Source organism: Brienomyrus brachyistius, chromosome 1, assembly GCF_023856365.1.
Source record: "Brienomyrus brachyistius isolate T26 chromosome 1, BBRACH_0.4, whole genome shotgun sequence".
NCBI classification, from domain to species: Eukaryota; Metazoa; Chordata; class Actinopteri; order Osteoglossiformes; family Mormyridae; genus Brienomyrus; species Brienomyrus brachyistius.
This window is the reverse complement of record NC_064533.1, coordinates 49,555,814-49,570,402: the sequence shown is the minus strand read 5'-3', so window position 1 is coordinate 49,570,402 and position 14,589 is coordinate 49,555,814. Positions and strand designations below refer to the sequence as shown.

Below are 14,589 nucleotides of genomic sequence, written 5' to 3'. Positions count from 1 at the left end.
TGCTCATTCAAAGAGGGTGGTTCCAGAACCGATTGCACTTCATGAGCTGGGTGTCCTAATAAAAGATTCAAGTTTTAAATAGTTGTGGAACATTGTGGTTGACAATTGTGAATCAGGCTGTGACTAATGTCTTCTGCTAAACTGTAGACACTAATTCTGTGAAGTCAGTCCATATGTCTAAGCATTAATGTTCTCTCTTCTGTTCCAGAACTAAAGCTCTTGTGTTGGAGCTTCTAGCAGCTGTCTGCCTCGTCAGAGGAGGACACGAGATCATTCTGTCTGCCTTTGATAACTTTAAGGAGGTATGGGTTGTAGCTTTTTTTATGGATTGATACAAAAATGCCTCAGTTTGCTTAACAGTCTATGAACTCTGCTCCGATTCAAAAGGGATGAAGACCTCGCTCGCCTACGGCAACCGGTGCTGGTTTCCTCTGTTGTTCGGTGGGCGGATCGCAGATTTGGCAATGTGGTCCAGATTTAGAGTGATAACTAGGTCAACAGACCCCCCCCCCATTTGTTTCTGGGGATTTACAGAGGTAGTGACAGGGCTTAGGGTTTGAGTGATATGTAAACAAACCAGAACATTACAGTACATTTCTATGTCAGATTTTATTAGGGACATTCTATTTAAAAGTTTAGTCTTTATTTAATCCAGTGGTTTTGATTAAACATATCTTAACTACTAAGTGATATTGGGTGTGTAGAGGGTAGGTGTGTAGCTCAGGTTAGGCCTCTGCCTGTGATCAGAAGGTTGTGAGTTCAGGCCCCAGCCTTGGCAGAAGTGTCACGTCTTCACTGGGCACTCCCCTCTCCCCCTCCCAAAATGCTGAACTAGCATGGAAATTAATTTCGTGTAATAGATGCTCATTGTAACGATGAACCAGACCAAGGGGTTTATGTGTAAATTTATTTGCAAAATAATATATATTAAAAACACACTTGCAGCAGAACTATTAATTGACTCCGATGCCATAAAAATTTCTGTTCCGATTCCCAGGCTGAATTATAGCGACGCTGACACAATCATCTTCCTGTCCTCTCTCCATCACAAAGGCCCTCGATGTGCATTGTTCTCTGTCAGACTGCCGCCGCTGTGTCGTATGTCATGCGGGACACTGTTGCCCAGCGGCATCGCATAAAAACCGTCGTTGACGGGCTGCACAGGGCCTGTCTTGTAACATGGGTCCGGCAGCACGCTGGATGATTACTAAGCCGTCTGACGGTGCCGTCCCATTTAAAATCTGCTTGTTGTGCCTCTGTCTCCCTCCTGTCTGACAGACAGGGGGCGCCATCTACATAATAGGACCCAAATTACTTTTTACTTTCACAGTATTATACTCAACTGTAAATAGATACGGTTGTCAAAGGGTGAAACTGGGTCAGCTAGACATTCTCCTGCAGGCATGTTCCTCAGAGTACTGCCTGGATAATAGCTAATGTTGAAACGCGCATAAATCACGCACAATACCGAAATAGTTTATATCATGCAGGTGAAACCCTACGTCAGAATACATGACGTGTAAATGGCAGATGCTGCAAGTAAATGGCTGCGTTTTTTTCCCTTCTCATTTCAGGTCTGTGTTGAGAGGCAGAGGTTTGAGAAATTAATGGAGCATTTCAAGAACGAGGACAACAACATTGATTTTATGGTATGTTCTCCCATCAGCTGTAAATCATATTGTGGCCTTTTCATGACCGAAGAAGTCGATGGAGCCGGAGCAACATTAAACACATAAAAGCGAAGAAAATCTTTATCGATGTGATAACTGGCTGCTATAGTTTTAATGCACCCCGCTGCTTCTGAATGTTTAAACCAAAAGCTCGTTGTTCTGTTTATTGTAGATCAGTCCTTATCAGTTACTTGCCAAAAGGGGTTTTACATGCTGGGAATTTCGCAGCCTGTCCTCCTTGTATCTCTGATTAAGGAAGCATTAGCTTTAAAAGAGGTTCCTTCATTTGAACCTTTTTCTTCAAGTCTGCTGGACAGGAGTTAAATCCTCCTTGCCAATGCCTTAAACAGGCTTGGTTCTGAAGACCCCGATCTCCCTCCCCTGCTTCCCAGGTGGCCTGCATGCAGTTCATCAACATCGTGGTCCACTCTGTAGAAGACATGAACTTCAGGGTGCATCTTCAGTTCGACTTCACCAAGCTGTGTTTGGACGAGTACCTGGACGTGAGTACAGGGCCGAGATTTGGGGCATTTCCACTGCATGATCTTGGAAGCTAACCTTTCCCATGTTTAGAATGGAATTTCGAGGACATGTATAATGAAAGCAACATGCCCTGGCCAATGTAAAGCCTGGAATCTTGTTTCCTGGTGTGGGAATCCCAAAGTAATTTATTCCGAAATAGTTCAATAATATACACACACACACACACACACACACACACATGCACACAAACGCACACACATATATATTTCATGTAATTTAATCCTAAGAAATTTGGAATAATTTAATTTTTTTGTGCTGTGAAAGCTAAGAGAATAGAATCCTTTTATACAGTTTTACGCTACTGTATAAATACATTCAGCAAACCAATATTGGAATTAAAATTAGTTGGTTTGTTTTTTAAAGTATGCAAAGAGGTAGACAAAGAACAACTACTGGTCAAACAGTATGTTCCACAAATCTGGCTTTGTACTTAATCTTAAACTACTACACCTGGGTGTTATGACTAAGTTACGGCATTCTTCTCTAACCTGGTGACAGTCCTGAACCTTCACCTCTCGCTCCCCTGCCTGCTCAGAAACTGAAGCACACGGAGAGCGACAAGCTGCAGGTGCAAATCCAGGCGTACCTGGACAACGTCTTTGATGTGGGTGCCCTCCTGGAGGACGCAGAGACCAAGAACGCTGCCCTGGAGCGTGTGGAGGAGCTGGAGGAGAACATCTCTCATGTTAGTCAACGATTTCATTTTAACTATTGGGATTCAATAACAATGAAACGAAATGGCAGAATCCACCATACATCTTACACTTTCATTCCATGACAATATAATATCAGCAATTGGAAAATTCATTTAATATTCTGACATTTAATAAACTGTAAAATTTGGTTTAGCCCATTAACTTAACCTACTTCAGTTAGATATCCAGTTAAGTGCCACTTTTACAGGTATTCTTGTGGGTAGCTTCTTGGACTTGACTTAAGTGTCATACTTGCTGTATTTTAATGCTTTGAAAATCTTGTCACGGTTGCGTGTTCTGTCTAGTAGATGATGCCTGCAGAATATTCTAGAAATGCGACTGTGGTCATCTCTGCGCCCCCCTGGGCACGTGGCTTCGTTGTAGATGACGGAGAAGCTGCAAGACATGGAGAATGAGGCGATGGCCAAGATCGTGGAGCTGGAGAAGCAGTTGATGCTGAAGAACCGGGAGCTGGATTCAGTGCGGGTATGTCTCCGCAGATAAACAGCGGGTCTGGGGGCCGTTGACTGGGAGGGGATCTGGAGCCGTATATCAGTCATGTGTCTGACATAGACTCGAGTGTGATTTCGTTGGGATTGGTGAGCAGCGACGTCTGTGTCCTGGGAAGTGACCTTGCCAGGCGGGACCTTAGATGCCGATGTGCTCAGCCCGGCTTCGCTCCCGCACAGGAAGTGTACAAAGACGCCAACAGCCAGGTGCACACGCTGCGCCAGATGGTGAAGGAGAAGGACGAGGCCATCCAGAGGCAGTGTAACCTGGAGAAGAAGATCCACGAGCTGGAGAAACAGGGCACCATCAAGATCCAGAAGAAGGGTGACGGCGACATCTCCATCACGCCCTCGCTGGCTCAGGCGCTGCCTGGCGGGGAGGCCACCCAGGGAGGGTTCCCAGCCGGTCCCCTGCCCCCCTGCGATGAGGCGGCCTTGGGAATGGGGGGGCTTTCACCTTCGCCTCCGCCAGTGCCCCTCATGACAGGGATCGGTACGTGGGAACCCGCTTCAGACTACTGCTTATGACAAATGTGTTTATTTCGTTCACACTCGTGGATATGCATTGACTCACTCCCACATAATTGCCCAGTTATGGTTCTATATTTATGCTGGAACCAACACCAGGACCACATCACACTGGAAGCCTCTAAGGGTTTAATTCCAGCAGGTCTGGTGGTGGTCCAGAAGTCAAAGAACACGGTCCGCTGTAGGGCTGTCACACGAACCATGACATAACCAGAGGCAGGTCGTATCTCCGAGGGAGGGACAATCATCGCAGCCCCTCCTTTCATTTTCTGCCCCTTTCCCTTTTCTCCCACAGTGCCAAATGGCCCCTCAGTGGCCCCTGCTCCGCCCCCTCCTCCTCCCCCTCCTCCACCCCCGCCACCTCCCCCTCCTCCACCCCCACCTCCCCCTGGCAACACTGCAGAGCCGTTACCCGCCACCTCCTCCACCTGTGGCTCCGCCTCTTCCAGGTTGCGGTTCACCAACAGTTATCTTCAACTCCGGCCTGGCAGGTATGGCGGCCTGTGACATGGGCCTGGGTCATGTGACATGCGCCTGGGTCATGTGACTGCCGATCTTCTCACCCCCTCAATCTTACGATAACACCCAAGCTAAGTGTAGTATTGTGATTGTACAAACATAGGCTTGGCTAATCTGCTGATGCCCACAGCCTCGAGTCCCCTATCAGGCCATTGTTGGTTGATTTTTAACTTTGTCTTTAGATTTTGAGCCAATTATTGTCGTAGGGACGAACCCTAGATAACAGACTTTAAACATAATGTTATGTAATACTAACACACTAACAGAACTTTCTGTATAAATATCATTTTCTATGCTTCCTTGCTCTTATTTCTTCCTCTCTATTTTTTTTCTGCCGACTAAGAGGGACCCATCAAACTGTTCTGTAGGTTACGTTTGATATCCTTCACCTCTTCATCCATAAGCGAATGGTATTTTCAGTTAAGAAATGGGGTTGCGCAAGACCCCTAGTGTGTTTGATTCATGTTTTCCTTGGGTAAACCAAGCATGACTCTGCACCCACTATAGGAAGTCTGGCCCCTATGATTCAGTGGTTACTTTTAAACCAAAAGCTCCAAATTAAACACTCCAGAACGTTTTTTTTCCCCCCTGTCTGTTCCCATGGTTACATCAGTTTAAGATTTTGCCAGTTGCTTGATTTCTGTAATGATAACACAATAATGGGGAGGAAAGAAGACTTAAAATGTTTTTTTACTAATGGACAACTGAAAATACCAATTTCCTGCATCCTGTTGTGAGCCGTGTTTTGCGTAAATACCGCTGACTGTGCAATTTGGTGTAGTACGTTGTTGCTTGTTAAAACTAGTTTTTGGACAAAGCCCCTAAACACGTAACGGTCTGGAGGCTGGGGAGTCGAGCTTAGCTCGCTAGGACGGCTACCTGGCATCTAAAAAACAAACAGAAAAAGCATGTCAAAGCTCGAGTGAACATCGCTGTCGCCTCAGGCAGCGCAAACCTGTGTTGCGTCTGAAGGCTTTGGTGGTAATAACCCTCCTCTGCCCTCCCCTGCAGCTGTGAAGATTAAGAAGCCCATAAAGACCAAGTTTCGCATGCCGGTGTTTAACTGGGTGGCACTGAAGCCGAACCAGATCAACGGCACGGTCTTCAACGAGATTGACGACGAGAGGATCCTTGAGGTAATAATTGCTTTGCCTGCCCAAGCCCACACACTTTATTACAGAGAGTGGCTAGTGACTGTCTGTGACTACAGGCCTCTTGAGTTCTGCAATTTCCAGGATGATGCTGTTCTGCTGCTGGAAGATCTAACCCTTTGAACCTCTTCTCTCGATGCACTGTGCATCTCGGCCCGCGACACTTCCCAGGACCTGAACGTGGACGAGTTCGAGGAAATGTTCAAGACGAGAGCCCAGGGTCCCGCCATCGACATAACAACAAGCAAGCAGGTGGCTCCGAAGGGCCCGAACAAGGTGACGCTGCTGGACGCCAACCGGGCCAAGAATCTGGCCATCACACTGAGGAAGGCGGGCAAGACGCCGGAGGAGATCTGCAAGGCCATTCAGATGTGAGTCACGTTAGCTTCGCCGGAGACCTTGAATCTTATCACGCCAGGCGGGCCGCTTTGACGTTAGGTGATACAGCTTTCGTGTAAATCAGAGCACAATAGCGTAAGCGTCGCTGACAGCTCTATCGCTGGTAAATGATCCATCCATCCATCTTCGAACCGCTTATCCTGGACAGGGCTACGGTGAGCCTCAGTTTATAAATATTCCAGCAAAAAAAATCCACTTCCTTCCTCTTTTTTTTTTGTTACTGATCCCACAAACAGTTTAGTGTGTCATTGCTCTTGGTTGCTTAGGAGACTGATGTATTGAAACATTACATTTATTTACATCAGAATGGGGTGGCACCATGACTCATTGGGTCGCTGTTGCTGCGCCCCCCTGTAGGTTGGTAGTTTGAATCTCAGCCCCTCTCTGTGTGTGTGTGTGTGTGTGTGTGTGTGTGTGTGTGTGTGTGTGTGTGTGTGTGTGTGGAATTTACATGTAATTCCCATGTGCAGATTTCCTGTTGCCGTTCAAAGACACATAGTTTGCCGACTTGCGCCTCTAATTTCCCATGACTCTGTATGTTTGAAAATGGTTGGACGGATAGAGAATGGAACTTCTTGACTTCTGTAAGATATTGCAGCTAGATGAGAAAATGCTGAACTTACCATGAAAAGGTGAATTATTGTTCTTAATTTTTTTCTGTTCTATGGAAAACCCCTCCCACAAGTAAAGTACTAACAACAACCATGCAGCAATTATCCACCAAATATTTGGTTGAAATTTTTGTTCAGGAATACAAAAGTAAGGGTACAAACCTCTTGCCTTTTTGGGTTTGGGTTCTACTAACCCAGTAATGTTTGGGTTTGGGTTCTCCAACCCCTCTTACCTTTTGTATTAGGGTTAGCTGCCAGCTCCCCATCAGCCCAGAGTAAGCCTGGACCCCCTCTCCCCACAGGTTTGACCTGCGCACGCTGCCCGTGGACTTTGTGGAGTGCCTGATGCGCTTTATGCCCACGGAGAAGGAGGTGAAGGTTCTGCGGCAGTACGAGCGCGAGCGCAAGCCGCTGGAGAGCCTGGCGGAGGAGGACCGCTTCATGATGCTCTTCAGCAAGATCGAGCGGCTCATGCAGAAGATGACCATCATGGCCTTCATGGGCAACTTTGGCGAGAGCGTGCAGATGCTCACGCCGGTGAGGCGCAGCCACCAACCTCCACCACCAACTGAGACTCCTCCTCTCGCCCTCTGGTGGAGAACATACATCATGGCTTCTACTACTCACCTGTTGAATTAAACTCTTGTTTGTTTGTTTCAAAGCAACTTCATGCCATTATCGCTGCATCGGTATCGATAAAATCATCCCAGAAGCTGAAGAAAATTCTCGAGGCAAGTTTTAACCCTGCTGTTAACCGCTTTTTAGCCTTTTTTTGTGGTCATGTGAGCTTACATGTGCGTTTACTTAACAACATTCTTCAACAGATTATTTTGGCCCTCGGGAACTACATGAACAGTGGAAAGAGGGGGGCGGTGTACGGCTTCAAGCTGCAGAGTCTTGACTTGGTACAAACACGATTCGTAACCTTTTTCCGTGCTGTAATGTCACATAACTATCTCTCTGATGTAAATATCCCTCGGTTTGCCTTAGCTGCTGGATACCAAGTCGACAGACCGGAAACAGACACTGTTGCACTACATTGCCAACGTAGTGAGGGAGAAGTACAAATCTGTGTCCCTCTTCTACAACGAGATCCACTACGTGGAGAAGGCCGCTGCCGGTTTGTATGCCTCCTTGTCTCTTCCTTCGACAAGAATAATATTGAGTTTGAATCAAATGGTCTATTTATTGCAGTACATTTTTACAGTGATGTTTCCCCAAGGTTGTTTTCGTTTTTCTTTATTTGCTTCTCTGGATGGGAATTGAAAATCTGGAAAAAGCCAAAACCAACAAATCTAACTGAAAGTTACCCTTGACCCCTTTCAAGGGGATTGCATAATACTCCCTGATTAGGCAAATTGTGTTTATAAATGTGGAAATCCTTAGTACAGTTGGAGGTTAAGTCTGAAAAGGAGACAATGGAGAAGATTACTCTTTTCTCCTTTGGTCTTGCGTCGGTGTGTTGTGTCACATCACGGGGGTCCCTGTGTGAAGGTGATGTCAGTTCCCCTCATCTCCCAATGCCACAGTGTCTCTGGAGAACGTGCTGTTGGACGTGAAGGAGCTGCAGAGGGGTATGGAGCTGACCCGGAGGGAGTATGGCATGCACGGCCATAACACGCTGCTGAAGGACTTCATCGCACACAACGAGGGCAAACTGAAAAAGCTGCAGGACGACGCCAAGATCTCGCAGGTCAGGCTGCTCTTGGCGTGAGGTTCCTCTCAGGTTAATTACATGAGAATAAAGAGGTATTTGGTTATTGTAGCAATTCAAAGAGCACCATAGACATAGTGTATGTTCATAGCAATGAATCTTCTTTTTGAAGGATGCTTTTGATGACGTAGTGAAGTTCTTTGGGGAGAATTCCAAAACGACGCCCCCATCTGTGTTTTTCCCCGTGTTTGTACGCTTCGTCAAAGCCTACAAGGTAATTGAGAGTGGGGGGGGGGGTGGGGGGGTGGTATGAGACATACCGAAAAGCTGAAAGCCTCCAGATCCACAGGGTTACAGAGGCTGATCTTCTGCGGGTCGTTCTGATCTTATTTTACACAGCAAGCAGAGGAAGACAATGAACAGAGAAAGAGGCAAGAGCAGATGATGATGGAGAAGCTGATGGAACAGGAGGCCATGATGGAGCAGGAGGACCAGAAGGTGGGATTCTGCCCAACACTGGGGATTCCCAGCCCTATTTGGCTCAATAACTAAATGAAGATTCGAAAATGTTGACTTTTGCTGCTGGTGGTCCCACCTTCCCGAGGGCAGGTGTGCTGATCTTGTGGATGTATGAAGGGGAACCAGAAGTGTCCGTCAAATCAGTGTTTCTCAACCTAGTACTTGGGGACCCCCAGACAGTCCACATTTTTGCTCCCTCCCAGCATTATCAGCCAATCAAGAACATGGAATGCCTGGTACAGGTGTGTTGGGATTTGGAGCAAAGATTTTGACTGTCTGGCAGTCTCCAAGGACTGGGTTGAGGAACACTGCGTTAAACCAGTCCAGTCAATCTGATACTATGAGGTATGGTGGTGCAGGGTGATCACTTCTATATCACTGTGAGGTTACATCAGTCCCAAGACTGTACCTTACTGCAATTCCGAACACTTGGATTGCTTGATTTGCAACCAGGAAAAAGTCTGTTGTCCAATATTAATGGGATGCAGTGCTGACAGGTATGAGTACGGGAATTCATGACTACTTTGTCTGAAAAGATGTCAGAGAAACATGAGTGCTGTCACGTGTGTTTTCATTATAAAATCCACCACATCTCCGCCCATTCCCCAGTCTCCTTCCCATAAAAACAAGAGGCAGCAGCAAGAGTTAATTGCAGAGCTGAGGAAGAAGCAGGTGAAAGACAGTCGGCACGTGTATGAGGGGAAGGATGGGGCCATCGAGGACATAATCACAGGTAAGGGAGGGCCGTTCTGCGCTGGCTCCGCCTGAAGTCCCGCCCACTGCCTTGACAGTCGGCCAATCAGTGAGTTAGAATGTCTTCCTTCCAGAGATATTTCCTGCTCCCAGTTAACGCTTGAACTTAAGGCTACAGAGGCTGTGTGCATGTCGTTTGACATTGTGCTTTATCTGTTAATTCTCAATTAAATGCAGGTTACTTTAAAACTAACAAGTTTACCCCTCAGTGGTTACTGAAAATCTGATTTTTTTAAAAATGGTAATATGCTCATTGATACGGCACCTAACCTAATTGTTTGTCTGTGCGAGATTTGCTGACTTGGTTTGTTTTTTTTTTTTTTTTGCACTAACAGTAGTGATTCCATTAGGACTGGGCTTTTTGTAGAGCGAGCGCTAGAGAGTAGAGCATGTAGAGCTGTTTCGAAAAACAAACTCATCCTTCACTGTGGGATGATTTGTGGCCTTATTAAGTAGACTTAGAGCAGACTTATGTTTTGGGTAGCAATTTTTGTGAAGGCAATTGTTGCTGATCCCATGACATAATTATGCAAAAACAAAATGTAATCGGGGCCAATTAATTACACTTCTAAACACGGACGGACGAAGAGCAGTCTTGTGTTTAGGTGTGCTCAGTGGTAGGGGCAGTGCTAGCCGGCTAGCCAGCTGTCACTGCTCAGCTGTAGAGTGCAGTTGCTGTAGGGTGTGTGCTGGTGTCTGGTCCCTTAGAAGTCTGCTTCTCACTGTCTTGTCCTGTCTGGCTGTTGTCTCAATGCAGTGCTGAAGACGGTGCCCTTTACGGCCCGAACCGCCAAGCGGGGCTCTCGATTCTTCTGCGAGCCCCCGCAAACTGAGGAGTCCCATTACTAAACCCTAAACACTCTCTCATCAAGGTTGCAGTTTTTTTTTTTTATTTTAATAAAAAAAACAAAAAATAATAATAACAAAGATAAATTCCTACATCCGTCCGCCTCTCCCTCACTTTCCATGGGTGTGTCTGCACAGGCCCAAGTGGAGTGCGTGCACATGCATGCGGTGTCCTCTGGGTGTGTCGTGGAGTGTCTCTCTCACCCCACCATTCATCCCCCCCCCCCCCCACCCCTCCAGCATGAAGGGGAAGGGGGCAGCAACTTTCAGGCATTGGTGGCATCTCTTCTGTTCTGTACCTCTCACACCCCCCCGCATGAGGATCCATCACCTATGATTCCCCAAGACACACTGACCTTTCACAAACCGGAGCAAACCATCACATGGGGGGGGGGTGAAATGACGATTGAAGATCAGAGATACAGACTGGTTACTGTGACAGTTAATACGCCTATTGGCAATTTACTGTATGCTACACGCCCTCTGGTGTTCGACAAATAGCAGCGCATCTCAAATTTTGCTTGGTCATTTTGTGAGGGGGAATTGTACCACCCCCTTGTTTTTAAATAGCGGGAATACTATGCTAATACACATCCACTTAAAAACTGTATTGATTTTGAATAAGAAGCTCGCCATTGCTAATATAAGCTGTGTTATAGGATCATAGCATAGTGTTTTATTGTACTATGAATCGGCTCTGATCTCTAGCATCACACCTTTGCTTGTGTGTTGACGTTGTTCCTCGGTGTTCAGTGTTACCTGTTTTCCGGGGTCTTGCATCATGCCGCCTCTCCGCTCTTGCGGTCCCCTTGGCCCTCTCCCCTGCCTTTTCCCTCCGCCTCCTGGTGGTGGACCGTTCCCCTGACTCCTCCCTCATGTCACTCACCCCCTAATAAACAAAGCCAGATACATGATGTGTCTTTCAACTAAAAGAATCTTATTAAAATCAGTCAACAGTCAAAAAGAAATATATATATAAAAATATAAAATTTTATATATAGATCACCTGTGAACTACCACGTCGCATGTATCTGGCTAATTGCATGTTTTGACTGCAGCTAAATGTTTTTTTTTGGCAATGTGTATATGATTTTATGTGATAGTGTTTCTATGTTAAGTTTTCCCCAACTGCTTAATGTAATGTTTATTTTGAATCTGGGAGACCTTTTGCCAAAGCAGCCTGAGTATCATGACACAGAAATGCATTCTGCCCCCCCCCCCCCCCATACTAGTAACAGCCCTTAGCCCCCCCTCACCCCCACCCCCACAGCCGCTTGGCTTCCATGGCTAACCCATAGCGCAGGCCAGCTCACACCCTCTGCTGTAGCCAGTCTCGTCACTCGTCCGCTTCTATTTAACTTTGATTTTGTCTTCTCTTCATTCAGCCCTAAAGAAGAATAATATTACTAAATTTCCCAATGTCCACTCGAGGGTAAGGACCTCCAGTAGCACCTCTGTGGTGGTGGATGGGACCCAGACCTGGCAAGCACCTCTTCCGATATTTACACACACACTTCCTTACTATCTATTGTACGCTGAGCTGTCCATTGATAACAATTTTACCGTTATTCCCTGTAAAGTCTGTCCCTGCCAGGGAAGAGCAGAACAGTGTTCGCTGTAAGGAAAATGTTACGATTTGTTTGACTTTTCTGTGACCTAGCCCTCTGGGTTGCTGTTTAAATTGCAAATTCAGCATCAGGCTATGAGGAGGACAAAGGTCTGCCTGCCTTCATAACCTGATAAAGTCTAATAAAGTGACACCGTTCTCATTCTGTGAGGATTAAATTGTTCTTGCAACGAACATTATTCCATTATTCCGTCATTCCTTGACCGGACATATCTTGATAAGGAATAGCTATAAATCATTAGCTGTTTTTTGTTCCCTATCACTCATCCTCCCAGTCAGCGAGCTAAATTTGTGTCAATCACTCAAGCTGCTTTGTCTGATTGGCTACCAACAGAACCAGCCAATGGGCTTTCTCTGGGCGTATTGCGATAACTGACAGCTCCTCCCTTCATCACTCTCCCTCCCTCCAGATCTTCGAAATCAGCCATACAGGCGAGCCGACGCGGTGAGGAGAAGCGTCCGGAGACGCTTCGATGATCAGAACCTGCGGCCGGCGAACAGCGCTGAAGTGGCCATGTGATGAAGGATGAGCGCATGTGATGAGAGGATTATGGGATGTTAGGGGAGGGGGGAGGAGGGGGTGCTGAGCTCTCGCTACAAAAGGACAGCTTTTGGACTGGAGAAGGTGTAAAGAGAGCATTTGTGGTGGAGAAATTTCCTTGGAAACCTGAGACGAGTCAAGTGCCTAAACTAAATTCTAATTAGTTTACTTCGAAGCAATATGACCCAACCTTGCTTTAACAAAGGTCCCAAATCGCTTCTGTTCTCCCTCATTTCTAAATCAGAAATGTAGGTAACGAGGAGGGGAGGGGGGTCGTCTGTTGAAAGCGAGGAACGCGGTTCCTCAGAGGATTTTACCGAAGGCGTCAGTTACTATGAAGTTGCGTAGTATCTCGAACACATTCCAGCCTTTAGCTTTGGAGGTTTCTAACATGCCGTACCGGTGCTTTTTAAAGATTTTTACAACGTTTTCCACTAATGACTTTTTAAAGGGGATGTTTTAATTTTTTTTTCCTTGGGGAGGCATATAGCGCCAGCTAAATCACAACAGTTAATGAAGAAGTGGCCATTTGTGACCACATGGTTTCATAAGGTTAAGATGGCAGTACTGAGGCGGGAGGACACTGCTGAAATATGTAGGACTGCCGAGGAAAAGGATTAACATGATTTGTAAATATGCCTCTAAGGTATTAATAATCTCATTCGTCAGTGTTACCGTGGTTAGAGGACCAAATCTTGGTGACCCTTTCATTGCTAGATCATCCTGCTGGACTGTGACTTGAATGTCATCAATGCAACGGACTGAGGTAGCACAATGGAATGGGGGTATCGTTAGGGAAGGGGGGGGGGGGGGGGACTCACAGACCCCTTGGCAGTTACTGTTTGTGTTTCTTCCAAAGTGTAAAGGCTTTAAAGGGGGTTCCATTGAAAGCTCCTTGAATAGGTTGTCTGAATGGAAAAACTGGAATCCAATTTCATTTTCTGTTCCTTCTCTCACAACTGCTTCTGGCTAATGAATCTAGACATTGGTGTCGACTCCTGTCCTTATTGTAAGTTTACTGTATAGTATTTAATCACAGAGGCCGATTTCGTTTCGTCTTGCTCATGTGATCCACTTGACGTGAGTACCAGTTTTTTTTTTTTTTTTAAATTGTGTAGTTACCAAAACCTAAAAAGGAAAAAAAAAAAGCTTTTCTAAATGTACAGATATTTTGCTACAAATCCGAAGTTTTGTTTTATTTTTTACATAATCCACCATTAGCGTAAGGATAATATTGTACATATTGTTTAAAGAAAAGTTTCTGCACCCTGAACTTTACAATTTGATTTTTTTTTTAACTTATAACCCCTCCCCCATTTGCATATTTAATTACCTTATAAATCCAAACCCAGCTTTAATAATGAGGGTGGAGGTGTGTTGAAGTCTGTTCCAGGGGGCCGTTTCTGTGCTGCTTGTACTGCCCATGTAAACATTCAGCACCACAAGTCCTGAATTTAAACCAGTGTTTTATCGTACAATGCAGGTGTGATTATTTTTTCTTTCTACAGTAGTTTCCAAACTTCTCTGTTTCATTACTTACCTACTCAGTTGCTGAGTACTGGTGGTAAAATATGAATGTGTAATGGCCTAGAGGGGTTTGAGAACCACCCTAAGCCGACTGGAATCGAGTTTAATACCCCTGTACTAGACCACTGATATTGACTGACTGGTCTGTTGACCTGGAACTATCCATTCATATGTCATGCTCGTTCCTTTTCTTTTAACCAATACATTTTCTCAAGACTGGACAGTTACTGGCATGGTTTTCCCAAAAAAAGTATTTTAGACAATACATGCTTATTTGCAATGTGCTTTTTAATAATGTAACTCTTGAGTTACCTCTTTCCCAATGGCTATGATCAAATAAACTATTTACACTACTATGTCACTCTACTCATTTCACTGGAGCAGTTGGGGTTAAGGGTCATACTTAAGGGCAGCATGGTGGAATTCACTCGCCATGGGATTTGAACCAGCGCCCTTCCCCTCATAGCCATAGCATCTTAACCTGTTGAGCTGCACAC

General features: G+C 45.7%; 1 protein-coding gene across 1 annotated transcript in view; it reads left to right on the top strand.

Annotated features, from left to right (window-relative positions):
- The window catches only part of fmnl2a (formin-like 2a), a 66,882-nt gene extending 52,434 nt beyond the window's left edge, over nucleotides 1-14,448 (top strand). Inside the window, 20 exon segments of the mRNA XM_049012731.1 lie at nucleotides 209-302; nucleotides 1,575-1,649; nucleotides 2,063-2,173; nucleotides 2,749-2,898; nucleotides 3,293-3,394; nucleotides 3,598-3,910; nucleotides 4,241-4,358; nucleotides 4,360-4,436; nucleotides 5,476-5,600; nucleotides 5,787-5,986; nucleotides 6,928-7,162; nucleotides 7,288-7,356; nucleotides 7,450-7,530; nucleotides 7,616-7,745; nucleotides 8,155-8,318; nucleotides 8,452-8,553; nucleotides 8,679-8,777; nucleotides 9,408-9,531; nucleotides 10,309-10,423; nucleotides 12,435-14,448. Of these exon segments, the coding sequence (XP_048868688.1) occupies nucleotides 209-302; nucleotides 1,575-1,649; nucleotides 2,063-2,173; nucleotides 2,749-2,898; nucleotides 3,293-3,394; nucleotides 3,598-3,910; nucleotides 4,241-4,358; nucleotides 4,360-4,436; nucleotides 5,476-5,600; nucleotides 5,787-5,986; nucleotides 6,928-7,162; nucleotides 7,288-7,356; nucleotides 7,450-7,530; nucleotides 7,616-7,745; nucleotides 8,155-8,318; nucleotides 8,452-8,553; nucleotides 8,679-8,777; nucleotides 9,408-9,531; nucleotides 10,309-10,400 (2,461 nt within the window). The 3' untranslated portion in view covers nucleotides 10,401-10,423; nucleotides 12,435-14,448.
- The last annotated feature ends 141 nt before the right edge of the window (nucleotides 14,449-14,589 follow it).